The sequence below is a fragment of the Phoxinus phoxinus genome (genome assembly GCF_949152265.1).
Source record: "Phoxinus phoxinus genome assembly, chromosome: 14".
Classification (NCBI taxonomy): Eukaryota; Metazoa; Chordata; class Actinopteri; order Cypriniformes; family Leuciscidae; genus Phoxinus; species Phoxinus phoxinus.
The window spans coordinates 32,972,431-32,987,328 of record NC_136889.1 but is presented as its reverse complement, the minus strand read 5'-3'; the positions used below and the strand labels follow the sequence as shown (position 1 = coordinate 32,987,328).

General features: G+C 41.9%; 3 protein-coding genes across 5 annotated transcripts; all 3 read right to left on the bottom strand.

Moving 5' to 3' along the window:
- Nucleotides 1–732: 732 nt before the first annotated feature.
- LOC307010667 (zona pellucida sperm-binding protein 3-like) lies at nt 733–4,144 on the bottom strand. 2 transcript variants are annotated; one of them, XM_079635550.1, is made up of 8 exons: nt 3,552–4,144; nt 2,923–3,041; nt 2,746–2,849; nt 2,485–2,662; nt 2,230–2,347; nt 2,063–2,148; nt 1,891–1,982; nt 733–1,818 (listed from the first exon to the last, which is right to left on the bottom strand). In XM_079635550.1, exons 1-8 carry the CDS (start codon nt 4,095–4,097, stop codon nt 1,748–1,750), a joined length of 1,314 nt encoding a protein of 437 aa, XP_079491676.1. In that variant the 5' UTR covers nt 4,098–4,144; the 3' UTR covers nt 733–1,747. The 2 variants fall into 2 exon arrangements, with proteins under 2 accessions (XP_079491676.1, XP_079491677.1); XM_079635551.1 differs by having other exon boundaries at nt 1,252–1,818; nt 2,063–2,145.
- A 1,533-nt stretch (nt 4,145–5,677) lies between these two features.
- LOC307009968 (zona pellucida sperm-binding protein 3-like) lies at nt 5,678–9,089 on the bottom strand. The gene is made up of 8 exons (XM_079634239.1): nt 8,497–9,089; nt 7,868–7,986; nt 7,691–7,794; nt 7,430–7,607; nt 7,175–7,292; nt 7,008–7,093; nt 6,836–6,927; nt 5,678–6,763 (listed from the first exon to the last, which is right to left on the bottom strand). Exons 1-8 carry the CDS (start codon nt 9,040–9,042, stop codon nt 6,693–6,695), a joined length of 1,314 nt encoding a protein of 437 aa, XP_079490365.1. The 5' UTR covers nt 9,043–9,089; the 3' UTR covers nt 5,678–6,692.
- A 1,428-nt stretch (nt 9,090–10,517) lies between these two features.
- On the bottom strand, nt 10,518–14,033 carry LOC307009967 (zona pellucida sperm-binding protein 3-like). Of its 2 annotated transcripts, none has more exons than XM_079634237.1 (8): nt 13,441–14,033; nt 12,812–12,930; nt 12,635–12,738; nt 12,374–12,551; nt 12,119–12,236; nt 11,952–12,037; nt 11,780–11,871; nt 10,518–11,707 (listed from the first exon to the last, which is right to left on the bottom strand). In XM_079634237.1, the coding sequence occupies exons 1-8, from the start codon at nt 13,984–13,986 to the stop codon at nt 11,637–11,639; spliced, it is 1,314 nt and encodes a 437-aa protein (XP_079490363.1). In that variant the 5' UTR covers nt 13,987–14,033; the 3' UTR covers nt 10,518–11,636. The 2 variants fall into 2 exon arrangements, with proteins under 2 accessions (XP_079490363.1, XP_079490364.1); XM_079634238.1 differs by having other exon boundaries at nt 11,210–11,707; nt 11,952–12,034.
- Nucleotides 14,034–14,898: the final 865 nt, after the last annotated feature.

Here is a 14,898-nt window from a genome sequence, read left to right as displayed (position 1 = left end):
AAAATAAACTTAGAAATGTCTGTTCAGTAGTCCCTATGTAACAAAAGACACAATTAAAAAAAATTGATGTTTGTATTAAGCAAGACAAGCACCTTTTTCATTTACTGGAGACTGCAGGTACCATGGACATGCCTGCTGATATACTTGTGTATCTAGTGGAACAGGATGATTTAAAGTCCCCCTGTAGTCAATAATTGTATCCCTTAAAATCATCTTTGATTAACAAAATTACATATTTAAACGTTTATTTTTTCCTTGAAAATTTTTTATTCATGCCTTAAAATAGCTTGAATGTAACTCAACACCCTCACCCCACACCTGATTTACCCCCCACTTTCAATTATTTTACTTCAATGAAAGGTTGAATTTTAGCAATTATTTTGAATAAAAGATCAAAAGGATAACCAATGCAGTGTTTGTTCACAAGACTTTTGAAAATTGTATCACGTAGTCTAGAGTTTTTGTTTCAAAATGATGTGAAAATCATTCTGCCCACTCATTCACATTAAATAATATATTGATTCAAAATGTATAAGATGTTTTGTGTAAGAAAGCTCTCTGCAAGGAGGCATGAATCATCATAAATATTGATGTGTATCACACCTGGGAAGACAAAGACCCTCCCATAATGGCCCTATCAGGTGAGACTGAGGGAACTATAAACAAATGAGAGATTTAAAGAATGTCTTTTTGATTTTTTACAACACAACATAGTCCTTAGATACAAAAGACAATAAGGCACATTGAGCACACTGATTTAAACAGAGAGATGTGAACAGTCACGCACCTTTGTGCCCATTTCCCAGGTGTTTGCTTCAGTTTACAATGTTCATGTACAGAGACTCGTGTAAATGTTTAAGTGAGCAGGGTTCATCGGATGTCATCTGGTCCCTGTATAATTTTTTTATTAAATTGAGTTACGAATTTACATATGGTTTGTCTTGAAGCATTAAAAACAATCCCACATAAACAAACAGTAAAAGCTTGATTTTCACCACAAGGGGACTTGAAGCTTAGAGAAAAAAAAAATTTACGCAGGAATTCTGGAACTCTGATGTTTGGACGTTAAAGTCGGGAAGTAGCTTGAATGCAGGGCCTGTTCCCTGGTATCACTGTCCCTGGCATTGTACGGCTCAGACTTGAGCTTGCTGTGAGTGACAAAGAAATTGGAGCAACTGATCATTTCAAAATTCCTTCGTAAAGAAGCCATTCCCAGATCAAGTAACCAATTAGATCAATGTGTGATCGTCAACAAGTGGATCTGAGCTGCTGTAAGTGGAGGTGGGGCTCATTTGCACATTCATAGAGTCGCATATACTAAATGAGGCAAGGTGTCACGTTACATGCAAGGTGGTGGTGGTTGAGAAGATATCCCCTGATATGATTGAAGCGCTTTGGGTGTACAGTAGTAAAAAAATTATAGCGCTATATCCCTCATTAGTGGTAATTATTTTCACCAGGAATTCTTCTGCTAAACCTATTGGAACAAACCAATTGCTTTAAAAGCATAACATTGAGCTTTCACCAGCAGTCTATAAAAGATTAATTTAAAACTCCCTATGGAGAAACCAAGTTAATAACTTCAGGAACCCTATGGTTGCATGCTACATGGGACTTGAAGTACAGGGCAACTATCAGTTTCATCACATTGGCAAGAATAGGGCACATTTTCCAAAGCCAAAAGTAGTTGAACCAGACCTGCAGCAAAATGACAAGTCAGGTACAACCAAGGAATGATTTAACAGTTTTATTGAGGACCTCTCTTTTGACCTTGAACCATTACAGGACCAAGTGAGACCTTGCCTTCCCACTGAGTGCCTAGAGAGGAGAAAAAAGCCATGTTAGAGACTTGAATAAAAAGCAACCTTAGAAAGAGCAAACGCTACCAACCTCCATGGGGAGAAGCAGCAAAGTCCCCATCAGGACCACATGTTGAGTCACAGCAACCACAAACTTGGTCGTTTCCATCAGCAGCAAACCACCTGCAAAAACAAAAAACGACATGGAGCCTCCACCATGAAAAAAGTCAACTTAACCTCCGCCCCCAGAAAAACTCACGTACCCATTTGCAAAGGAACAGGATTTGCGCTGAGCGTCACTGGGTGCAGAAGCAAGAGTTGCCTTCAGAATACATGTTATGTAGATCTGCTAAGGGATGACAGACAAGTCACAAAACCAAAGCAGATGGGAGGAGAAGTCAGGTTAACTCATGATATTCGTAGTACATACAGATGGACTGTTGCCCTCCTGGAACATAAACGCCTCTAGCTGGAACTGGATCTTGTCAACCTGGGACCGAGGCATGAAGCGGGAGCTGGAAGCTGTAGTTTTGGCATCCACAAAGCACCTGACGACAAATCACAAAGAGCAACTCATGAATGTCAACTGTAGAGCATCAAGCAACTAGACCTTACCCATGTCTCTGTGACAAAGTGGTTACAAAAGGCAACTTAAGTCCTACCGCATCAAGGGCCATGACCTTACCCGTGATTCTCAATGAAGGAATATCTCGGAAGAGAGTTCACATCAGGTACTTGAGTGGCCACACAGCGGTCCACAAACACACGCAGAGGAACATGATTGTACTGCATCACAGATGCCTCGATGTTAATAACACCACCCAGGAAATAGGTGTATGAAGGCCTCTGATAGAACCAATCATCTACAAACAAAAACACATTTTAGGCACAGCCACAATAGCAAGGGTAAAGGTTTATTTTATTGAAATAAAAAACATGTACCAACCCATCATGATCTTCAGGGAGAACAGCAAGACTTCTTCACCAGCCTCTGTTGAGGCATACGGGACCCATGTTGGCCTCAGGGCATCACTGCTTACATTTTGGAGCCTGCGGTTCATGAAAGTACCCATTAAATAGTCTCCCAGTTGTACGAGAAAGTGCAGTCGAAGAGATCCCCTACCTTTGATAATGGCATTGAACACCAACAATTGCACCATCGGCCCGGGTAATCGGAGTACCTGCAAGCGCCTCAGGGGTGTAGGTAAGAGAGAAGGTGTAGACAAGCTCATCCTCATTCATCTGTAAAAAGATTTTGGTTAACAAGAGGGTCATCCCAAAGACTTTACATAAACCAAGACCATGCACTCATATTGCTATGAATGGGAGAAGGTGCACTGTGCAATATGTTGGAATTCCTAAAGAGCAAATCCCCAATTAGTAAATTCTTCACATCACCACAGCTGCCCTCAGAAGCTCCGGTGTTGCCAGAGATAGTCAATGTTTTGGAGACATGCATTAAGGATTAAACCTTTAGCTGTTCCAGGGTTAAAACTAGCTTTAATGCGGTTAAGGCCCAAGATTTGTTCTTGTTTCTTAAGCTCCTTTCAGTCCATTAATGAGATAGTTTACATCAGATGTTGGTTTGAAGGGTTATTTAAATGCAAGTAGCTTGAAAACTCAGGATTTACCCAGTCAAATAGATAAAAATTGGTCTTAGCTGCCCTAGCATTGTAAAACCAAGTGAACCGACTTTCCGTGTTGTGGCAGAGGACCTTTTCAAAGAACCCATTAAGATGTATCTGTTCTTACCATCAGCACACTGTTGCAGTCCTGTAATTCATATTCAAAGATGAGCACTCTTGACCCAGGATCCTGACCAACAACAGGACATCCACCTAAAGACAGACCAGTTGGCTGGATCAACTGACCATTGCTGAAAAAGTCCTGCTGGACCTCTACGAGAACCCGGTTCTCGCCACATTGAACCGCTACGCTGCTGGGAGTCACGGGTTGCCTCAACTGGAAGTCCACCGCCATCTCACTCTGCACCTCGGGAACGATGGGATACCTCCAATCCAAAGGCTTCACTGGACCCTGCAACAGCTGCTTCTCCTGAAGGCCAAAAGGCTCCTGCGCAAGGCTTTTGGGGTCAGGACCCAAAGGATTCTGAAACTGAGAAGCCACTTGCAAAGGGTTCCAGAGCCCTAGAGGAGAAAGAGCCGGACTTCTGGAAGCTGGATCGGATTTTGGCCCCATGCTTCTTGGACTATGACTGTACCTCAAACTTCCCAAGACATCAGGCAGATCAAATGCAACGATCACAACCACCACTAAGACAACTTTCAGGAACCCCATTCTAGCTAATTTTGACACAAACACCAGCACTTGGCTTTGCCATTTTGTACAGCTTTGAGGTAAGGTGGCTCCACCCCTTTTACCTTAATTGATTATCCTTGATTGTCCTCTGGACCTAGCCTGGGAAAACCCAGACCCTCTCAGTTGTAACTGAGTAAGGGTCTGGCAAAGCTCCATAGACAATTCATTTCCACAGGGGCGTCACCAACGGACGTCGGAAAGATCTAAAACCAATCAGAGCGATGAATGACATGACGTATGCAGAGCGACGGAGAAACATCTCGAGACTCTCAGCAATTCTCTGTTTGTGTTAACGAAAATGACCATTTTAAATCGCTTGAAACAGACGCGATAGCTGATTCGAACGAGTGATGTTGTGATGTTCCACGGCGGCATCCATGTCTGTAATGTACAAAATCTGCGTCACCGTCTCTGCTCTGTCGTCATCGTGTAAAACGTTTCGGATTGGTGCCGCGATTTCGGCGGACTGGAAATGGGTTTCAATGGGCTCTTTGCCAGACCCACTTGCAGAGCAAATCTAAATTTGCCGGAAGTGGTCTGGGTTTTCCCAGGCTACTCTGGACCTGTAGAGTGAATGCATTTTAAGGACGCACCACTCTGCCCCTTTTTATGCGCCTGTCCAAATACCCACACTTGCCATCATTGTACTTGAACACTTGTCTACTTACATGACCTACCATATTTCTGGTCTTTGGTCCATGTGGGTTTGAAGACCACAAGTGTGTGTACAACTTTTGATTACCCAATGGGACACACTTTTAGTTTAGCAAAAATGTAAGTTTACAGAGCTTTATTTACACATTTTCATTTCAAGCACTTTGCATTTTAAAATAAACTTAGAAATGTCTGTTCAGTAGTCCCTATGTAACAAAAGACACAATTAAAAAAAATTGATGTTTGTATTAAGCAAGACAAGCACCTTTTTCATTTACTGGAGACTGCAGGTACCATGGACATGCCTGCTGATATACTTGTGTATCTAGTGGAACAGGATGATTTAAAGTCCCCCTGTAGTCAATAATTGTATCCCTTAAAATCATCTTTGATTAACAAAATTACATATTTAAACGTTTATTTTTTCCTTGAAAATTTTTTATTCATGCCTTAAAATAGCTTGAATGTAACTCAACACCCTCACCCCACACCTGATTTACCCCCCACTTTCAATTATTTTACTTCAATGAAAGGTTGAATTTTAGCAATTATTTTGAATAAAAGATCAAAAGGATAACCAATGCAGTGTTTGTTCACAAGACTTTTGAAAATTGTATCACGTAGTCTAGAGTTTTTGTTTCAAAATGATGTGAAAATCATTCTGCCCACTCATTCACATTAAATAATATATTGATTCAAAATGTATAAGATGTTTTGTGTAAGAAAGCTCTCTGCAAGGAGGCATGAATCATCATAAATATTGATGTGTATCACACCTGGGAAGACAAAGACCCTCCCATAATGGCCCTATCAGGTGAGACTGAGGGAACTATAAACAAATGAGAGATTTAAAGAATGTCTTTTTGATTTTTTACAACACAACATAGTCCTTAGATACAAAAGACAATAAGGCACATTGAGCACACTGATTTAAACAGAGAGATGTGAACAGTCACGCACCTTTGTGCCCATTTCCCAGGTGTTTGCTTCAGTTTACAATGTTCATGTACAGAGACTCGTGTAAATGTTTAAGTGAGCAGGGTTCATCGGATGTCATCTGGTCCCTGTATAATTTTTTTATTAAATTGAGTTACGAATTTACATATGGTTTGTCTTGAAGCATTAAAAACAATCCCACATAAACAAACAGTAAAAGCTTGATTTTCACCACAAGGGGACTTGAAGCTTAGAGAAAAAAAAAATTTACGCAGGAATTCTGGAACTCTGATGTTTGGACGTTAAAGTCGGGAAGTAGCTTGAATGCAGGGCCTGTTCCCTGGTATCACTGTCCCTGGCATTGTACGGCTCAGACTTGAGCTTGCTGTGAGTGACAAAGAAATTGGAGCAACTGATCATTTCAAAATTCCTTCGTAAAGAAGCCATTCCCAGATCAAGTAACCAATTAGATCAATGTGTGATCGTCAACAAGTGGATCTGAGCTGCTGTAAGTGGAGGTGGGGCTCATTTGCACATTCATAGAGTCGCATATACTAAATGAGGCAAGGTGTCACGTTACATGCAAGGTGGTGGTGGTTGAGAAGATATCCCCTGATATGATTGAAGCGCTTTGGGTGTACAGTAGTAAAAAAATTATAGCGCTATATCCCTCATTAGTGGTAATTATTTTCACCAGGAATTCTTCTGCTAAACCTATTGGAACAAACCAATTGCTTTAAAAGCATAACATTGAGCTTTCACCAGCAGTCTATAAAAGATTAATTTAAAACTCCCTATGGAGAAACCAAGTTAATAACTTCAGGAACCCTATGGTTGCATGCTACATGGGACTTGAAGTACAGGGCAACTATCAGTTTCATCACATTGGCAAGAATAGGGCACATTTTCCAAAGCCAAAAGTAGTTGAACCAGACCTGCAGCAAAATGACAAGTCAGGTACAACCAAGGAATGATTTAACAGTTTTATTGAGGACCTCTCTTTTGACCTTGAACCATTACAGGACCAAGTGAGACCTTGCCTTCCCACTGAGTGCCTAGAGAGGAGAAAAAAGCCATGTTAGAGACTTGAATAAAAAGCAACCTTAGAAAGAGCAAACGCTACCAACCTCCATGGGGAGAAGCAGCAAAGTCCCCATCAGGACCACATGTTGAGTCACAGCAACCACAAACTTGGTCGTTTCCATCAGCAGCAAACCACCTGCAAAAACAAAAAACGACATGGAGCCTCCACCATGAAAAAAGTCAACTTAACCTCCGCCCCCAGAAAAACTCACGTACCCATTTGCAAAGGAACAGGATTTGCGCTGAGCGTCACTGGGTGCAGAAGCAAGAGTTGCCTTCAGAATACATGTTATGTAGATCTGCTAAGGGATGACAGACAAGTCACAAAACCAAAGCAGATGGGAGGAGAAGTCAGGTTAACTCATGATATTCGTAGTACATACAGATGGACTGTTGCCCTCCTGGAACATAAACGCCTCTAGCTGGAACTGGATCTTGTCAACCTGGGACCGAGGCATGAAGCGGGAGCTGGAAGCTGTAGTTTTGGCATCCACAAAGCACCTGACGACAAATCACAAAGAGCAACTCATGAATGTCAACTGTAGAGCATCAAGCAACTAGACCTTACCCATGTCTCTGTGACAAAGTGGTTACAAAAGGCAACTTAAGTCCTACCGCATCAAGGGCCATGACCTTACCCGTGATTCTCAATGAAGGAATATCTCGGAAGAGAGTTCACATCAGGTACTTGAGTGGCCACACAGCGGTCCACAAACACACGCAGAGGAACATGATTGTACTGCATCACAGATGCCTCGATGTTAATAACACCACCCAGGAAATAGGTGTATGAAGGCCTCTGATAGAACCAATCATCTACAAACAAAAACACATTTTAGGCACAGCCACAATAGCAAGGGTAAAGGTTTATTTTATTGAAATAAAAAACATGTACCAACCCATCATGATCTTCAGGGAGAACAGCAAGACTTCTTCACCAGCCTCTGTTGAGGCATACGGGACCCATGTTGGCCTCAGGGCATCACTGCTTACATTTTGGAGCCTGCGGTTCATGAAAGTACCCATTAAATAGTCTCCCAGTTGTACGAGAAAGTGCAGTCGAAGAGATCCCCTACCTTTGATAATGGCATTGAACACCAACAATTGCACCATCGGCCCGGGTAATCGGAGTACCTGCAAGCGCCTCAGGGGTGTAGGTAAGAGAGAAGGTGTAGACAAGCTCATCCTCATTCATCTGTAAAAAGATTTTGGTTAACAAGAGGGTCATCCCAAAGACTTTACATAAACCAAGACCATGCACTCATATTGCTATGAATGGGAGAAGGTGCACTGTGCAATATGTTGGAATTCCTAAAGAGCAAATCCCCAATTAGTAAATTCTTCACATCACCACAGCTGCCCTCAGAAGCTCCGGTGTTGCCAGAGATAGTCAATGTTTTGGAGACATGCATTAAGGATTAAACCTTTAGCTGTTCCAGGGTTAAAACTAGCTTTAATGCGGTTAAGGCCCAAGATTTGTTCTTGTTTCTTAAGCTCCTTTCAGTCCATTAATGAGATAGTTTACATCAGATGTTGGTTTGAAGGGTTATTTAAATGCAAGTAGCTTGAAAACTCAGGATTTACCCAGTCAAATAGATAAAAATTGGTCTTAGCTGCCCTAGCATTGTAAAACCAAGTGAACCGACTTTCCGTGTTGTGGCAGAGGACCTTTTCAAAGAACCCATTAAGATGTATCTGTTCTTACCATCAGCACACTGTTGCAGTCCTGTAATTCATATTCAAAGATGAGCACTCTTGACCCAGGATCCTGACCAACAACAGGACATCCACCTAAAGACAGACCAGTTGGCTGGATCAACTGACCATTGCTGAAAAAGTCCTGCTGGACCTCTACGAGAACCCGGTTCTCGCCACATTGAACCGCTACGCTGCTGGGAGTCACGGGTTGCCTCAACTGGAAGTCCACCGCCATCTCACTCTGCACCTCGGGAACGATGGGATACCTCCAATCCAAAGGCTTCACTGGACCCTGCAACAGCTGCTTCTCCTGAAGGCCAAAAGGCTCCTGCGCAAGGCTTTTGGGGTCAGGACCCAAAGGATTCTGAAACTGAGAAGCCACTTGCAAAGGGTTCCAGAGCCCTAGAGGAGAAAGAGCCGGACTTCTGGAAGCTGGATCGGATTTTGGCCCCATGCTTCTTGGACTATGACTGTACCTCAAACTTCCCAAGACATCAGGCAGATCAAATGCAACGATCACAACCACCACTAAGACAACTTTCAGGAACCCCATTCTAGCTAATTTTGACACAAACACCAGCACTTGGCTTTGCCATTTTGTACAGCTTTGAGGTAAGGTGGCTCCACCCCTTTTACCTTAATTGATTATCCTTGATTGTCCTCTGGACCTAGCCTGGGAAAACCCAGACCCTCTCAGTTGTAACTGAGTAAGGGTCTGGCAAAGCTCCATAGACAATTCATTTCCACAGGGGCGTCACCAACGGACGTCGGAAAGATCTAAAACCAATCAGAGCGATGAATGACATGACGTATGCAGAGCGACGGAGAAACATCTCGAGACTCTCAGCAATTCTCTGTTTGTGTTAACGAAAATGACCATTTTAAATCGCTTGAAACAGACGCGATAGCTGATTCGAACGAGTGATGTTGTGATGTTCCACGGCGGCATCCATGTCTGTAATGTACAAAATCTGCGTCACCGTCTCTGCTCTGTCGTCATCGTGTAAAACGTTTCGGATTGGTGCCGCGATTTCGGCGGACTGGAAATGGGTTTCAATGGGCTCTTTGCCAGACCCACTTGCAGAGCAAATCTAAATTTGCCGGAAGTGGTCTGGGTTTTCCCAGGCTACTCTGGACCTGTAGAGTGAATGCATTTTAAGGACGCACCACTCTGCCCCTTTTTATGCGCCTGTCCAAATACCCACACTTGCCATCATTGTACTTGAACACTTGTCTACTTACATGACCTACCATATTTCTGGTCTTTGGTCCATGTGGGTTTGAAGACCACAAGTGTGTGTACAACTTTTGATTACCCAATGGGACACACTTTTAGTTTAGCAAAAATGTAAGTTTACAGAGCTTTATTTACACATTTTCATTTCAAGCACTTTGCATTTTAAAATAAACTTAGAAATGTCTGTTCAGTAGTCCCTATGTAACAAAAGACACAATTAAAAAAAATTGATGTTTGTATTAAGCAAGACAAGCACCTTTTTCATTTACTGGAGACTGCAGGTACCATGGACATGCCTGCTGATATACTTGTGTATCTAGTGGAACAGGATGATTTAAAGTCCCCCTGTAGTCAATAATTGTATCCCTTAAAATCATCTTTGATTAACAAAATTACATATTTAAACGTTTATTTTTTCCTTGAAAATTTTTTATTCATGCCTTAAAATAGCTTGAATGTAACTCAACACCCTCACCCCACACCTGATTTACCCCCCACTTTCAATTATTTTACTTCAATGAAAGGTTGAATTTTAGCAATTATTTTGAATAAAAGATCAAAAGGATAACCAATGCAGTGTTTGTTCACAAGACTTTTGAAAATTGTATCACGTAGTCTAGAGTTTTTGTTTCAAAATGATGTGAAAATCATTCTGCCCACTCATTCACATTAAATAATATATTGATTCAAAATTTATAAGATGTTTTGTGTAAGAAAGCTCTCTGCAAGGAGGCATGAATCATCATAAATATTGATGTGTATCACACCTGGGAAGACAAAGACCCTCCCATAATGGCCCTATCAGGTGAGACTGAGGGAACTATAAACAAATGAGAGATTTAAAGAATGTCTTTTTGATTTTTTACAACACAACATAGTCCTTAGATACAAAAGACAATAAGGCACATTGAGCACACTGATCTAAACAGAGAGATGTGAACAGTCACGCACCTTTGTGCCCATTTCCCAGGTGTTTGCTTCAGTTTACAATGTTCATGTACAGAGACTCGTGTAAATGTTTAAGTGAGCAGGGTTCATCGGATGTCATCTGGTCCCTGTATAATTTTTTTATTAAATTGAGTTACGAATTTACATATGGTTTGTCTTGAAGCATTAAAAACAATCCCACATAAACAAACAGTAAAAGCTTGATTTTCACCACAAGGGGACTTGAAGCTTAGAGAAAAAAAAAATTTACGCAGGAATTCTGGAACTCTGATGTTTGGACGTTAAAGTCGGGAAGTAGCTTGAATGCAGGGCCTGTTCCCTGGTATCACTGTCCCTGGCATTGTACGGCTCAGACTTGAGCTTGCTGTGAGTGACAAAGAAATTGGAGCAACTGATCATTTCAAAATTCCTTCGTAAAGAAGCCATTCCCAGATCAAGTAACCAATTAGATCAATGTGTGATCGTCAACAAGTGGATCTGAGCTGCTGTAAGTGGAGGTGGGGCTCATTTGCACATTCATAGAGTCGCATATACTAAATGAGGCAAGGTGTCACGTTACATGCAAGGTGGTGGTGGTTGAGAAGATATCCCCTGATATGATTGAAGCGCTTTGGGTGTACAGTAGTAAAAAATTATAGCGCTATATCCCTCATTAGTGGTAATTATTTTCACCAGGAATTCTTCTGCTAAACCTATTGGAACAAACCAATTGCTTTAAAAGCATAACATTGAGCTTTCACCAGCAGTCTATAAAAGATTAATTTAAAACTCCCTATGGAGAAACCAAGTTAATAACTTCAGGAACCCTATGGTTGCATGCTACATGGGACTTGAAGTACAGGGCAACTATCAGTTTCATCACATTGGCAAGAATAGGGCACATTTTCCAAAGCCAAAAGTAGTTGAACCAGACCTGCAGCAAAATGACAAGTCAGGTACAACCAAGGAATGATTTAACAGTTTTATTGAGGACCTCTCTTTTGACCTTGAACCATTACAGGACCAAGTGAGACCTTGCCTTCCCACTGAGTGCCTAGAGAGGAGAAAAAAGCCATGTTAGAGACTTGAATAAAAAGCAACCTTAGAAAGAGCAAACGCTACCAACCTCCATAGGGAGAAGCAGCAAAGTCCCCATCAGGACCACATGTTGAGTCACAGCAACCACAAACTTGGTCGTTTCCATCAGCAGCAAACCACCTGCAAAAACAAAAAACGACATGGAGCCTCCACCATGAAAAAAGTCAACTTAACCTCCGCCCCCAGAAAAACTCACGTACCCATTTGCAAAGGAACAGGATTTGCGCTGAGCGTCACTGGGTGCAGAAGCAAGAGTTGCCTTCAGAATACATGTTATGTAGATCTGCTAAGGGATGACAGACAAGTCACAAAACCAAAGCAGATGGGAGGAGAAGTCAGGTTAACTCATGATATTCGTAGTACATACAGATGGACTGTTGCCCTCCTGGAACATAAACGCCTCTAGCTGGAACTGGATCTTGTCAACCTGGGACCGAGGCATGAAGCGGGAGCTGGAAGCTGTAGTTTTGGCATCCACAAAGCACCTGACGACAAATCACAAAGAGCAACTCATGAATGTCAACTGTAGAGCATCAAGCAACTAGACCTTACCCATGTCTCTGTGACAAAGTGGTTACAAAAGGCAACTTAAGTCCTACCGCATCAAGGGCCATGACCTTACCCGTGATTCTCAATGAAGGAATATCTCGGAAGAGAGTTCACATCAGGTACTTGAGTGGCCACACAGCGGTCCACAAACACACGCAGAGGAACATGATTGTACTGCATCACAGATGCCTCGATGTTAATAACACCACCCAGGAAATAGGTGTATGAAGGCCTCTGATAGAACCAATCATCTACAAACAAAAACACATTTTAGGCACAGCCACAATAGCAAGGGTAAAGGTTTATTTTATTGAAATAAAAAACATGTACCAACCCATCATGATCTTCAGGGAGAACAGCAAGACTTCTTCACCAGCCTCTGTTGAGGCATACGGGACCCATGTTGGCCTCAGGGCATCACTGCTTACATTTTGGAGCCTGCGGTTCATGAAAGTACCCATTAAATAGTCTCCCAGTTGTACGAGAAAGTGCAGTCGAAGAGATCCCCTACCTTTGATAATGGCATTGAACACCAACAATTGCACCATCGGCCCGGGTAATCGGAGTACCTGCAAGCGCCTCAGGGGTGTAGGTAAGAGAGAAGGTGTAGACAAGCTCATCCTCATTCATCTGTAAAAAGATTTTGGTTAACAAGAGGGTCATCCCAAAGACTTTACATAAACCAAGACCATGCACTCATATTGCTATGAATGGGAGAAGGTGCACTGTGCAATATGTTGGAATTCCTAAAGAGCAAATCCCCAATTAGTAAATTCTTCACATCACCACAGCTGCCCTCAGAAGCTCCGGTGTTGCCAGAGATAGTCAATGTTTTGGAGACATGCATTAAGGATTAAACCTTTAGCTGTTCCAGGGTTAAAACTAGCTTTAATGCGGTTAAGGCCCAAGATTTGTTCTTGTTTCTTAAGCTCCTTTCAGTCCATTAATGAGATAGTTTACATCAGATGTTGGTTTGAAGGGTTATTTAAATGCAAGTAGCTTGAAAACTCAGGATTTACCCAGTCAAATAGATAAAAATTGGTCTTAGCTGCCCTAGCATTGTAAAACCAAGTGAACCGACTTTCCGTGTTGTGGCAGAGGACCTTTTCAAAGAACCCATTAAGATGTATCTGTTCTTACCATCAGCACACTGTTGCAGTCCTGTAATTCATATTCAAAGATGAGCACTCTTGACCCAGGATCCTGACCAACAACAGGACATCCACCTAAAGACAGACCAGTTGGCTGGATCAACTGACCATTGCTGAAAAAGTCCTGCTGGACCTCTACGAGAACCCGGTTCTCGCCACATTGAACCGCTACGCTGCTGGGAGTCACGGGTTGCCTCAACTGGAAGTCCACCGCCATCTCACTCTGCACCTCGGGAACGATGGGATACCTCCAATCCAAAGGCTTCACTGGACCCTGCAACAGCTGCTTCTCCTGAAGGCCAAAAGGCTCCTGCGCAAGGCTTTTGGGGTCAGGACCCAAAGGATTCTGAAACTGAGAAGCCACTTGCAAAGGGTTCCAGAGCCCTAGAGGAGAAAGAGCCGGACTTCTGGAAGCTGGATCGGATTTTGGCCCCATGCTTCTTGGACTATGACTGTACCTCAAACTTCCCAAGACATCAGGCAGATCAAATGCAACGATCACAACCACCACTAAGACAACTTTCAGGAACCCCATTCTAGCTAATTTTGACACAAACACCAGCACTTGGCTTTGCCATTTTGTACAGCTTTGAGGTAAGGTGGCTCCACCCCTTTTACCTTAATTGATTATCCTTGATTGTCCTCTGGACCTGTAGAGTGAATGCATTTTAAGGACGCACCACTCTGCCCCTTTTTATGCGCCTGTCCAAATACCCACACTTGCCATCATTGTACTTGAACACTTGTCTACTTACATGACCTACCATATTTCTGGTCTTTGGTCCATGTGGGTTTGAAGACCACAAGTGTGTGTACAACTTTTGATTACCCAATGGGACACACTTTTAGTTTAGCAAAAATGTAAGTTTACAGAGCTTTATTTACACATTTTCATTTCAAGCACTTTGCATTTTAAAATAAACTTAGAAATGTCTGTTCAGTAGTCCCTATGTAACAAAAGACACAATTAAAAAAAATTGATGTTTGTATTAAGCAAGACAAGCACCTTTTTCATTTACTGGAGACTGCAGGTACCATGGACATGCCTGCTGATATACTTGTGTATCTAGTGGAACAGGATGATTTAAAGTCCCCCTGTAGTCAATAATTGTATCCCTTAAAATCATCTTTGATTAACAAAATTACATATTTAAACGTTTATTTTTTCCTTGAAAATTTTTTATTCATGCCTTAAAATAGCTTGAATGTAACTCAACACCCTCACCCCACACCTGATTTACCCCCCACTTTCAATTATTTTACTTCAATGAAAGGTTGAATTTTAGCAATTATTTTGAATAAAAGATCAAAAGGATAACCAATGCAGTGTTTGTTCACAAGACTTTTGAAAATTGTATCACGTAGTCTAGAGTTTTTGTTTCAAAATGATGTGAAAATCATTCTGCCCACTCATTCACATTAAATAATATATTGATTCAAAATTTAT

Bases quoted from the DNA above. Each gene is read 5' to 3' on its own strand.
- LOC307010667 (XM_079635550.1), bottom strand. From the start codon at position 4,097: ATGGGGTTCCTGAAAGTTGTCTTAGTGGTGGTTGTGATCGTTGCATTT. The intron at 1,983-2,062 runs GTACGTGAGTTT...TTGTTTTTGCAG, and splicing joins TCCTGTTCCTTTGCAAATGG to GTGGTTTGCTGCTGATGGAA. The intron at 1,819-1,890 runs GTTGGTAGCGTT...TCTCCTCTCTAG, and splicing joins TGCTGCTTCTCCCCATGGAG to GCACTCAGTGGGAAGGCAAG.
- LOC307009968 (XM_079634239.1), bottom strand. From the start codon at position 9,042: ATGGGGTTCCTGAAAGTTGTCTTAGTGGTGGTTGTGATCGTTGCATTT. The intron at 7,293-7,429 runs GTAAGGTCATGG...ATTTGTCGTCAG, and splicing joins TCCTTCATTGAGAATCACGG to GTGCTTTGTGGATGCCAAAA. The intron at 6,764-6,835 runs GTTGGTAGCGTT...TCTCCTCTCTAG, and splicing joins TGCTGCTTCTCCCCATGGAG to GCACTCAGTGGGAAGGCAAG.
- LOC307009967 (XM_079634237.1), bottom strand. From the start codon at position 13,986: ATGGGGTTCCTGAAAGTTGTCTTAGTGGTGGTTGTGATCGTTGCATTT. The intron at 12,552-12,634 runs GTTGGTACATGT...TTTTGTTTGTAG, and splicing joins CTCCCTGAAGATCATGATGG to ATGATTGGTTCTATCAGAGG. The intron at 11,872-11,951 runs GTACGTGAGTTT...TTGTTTTTGCAG, and splicing joins TCCTGTTCCTTTGCAAATGG to GTGGTTTGCTGCTGATGGAA.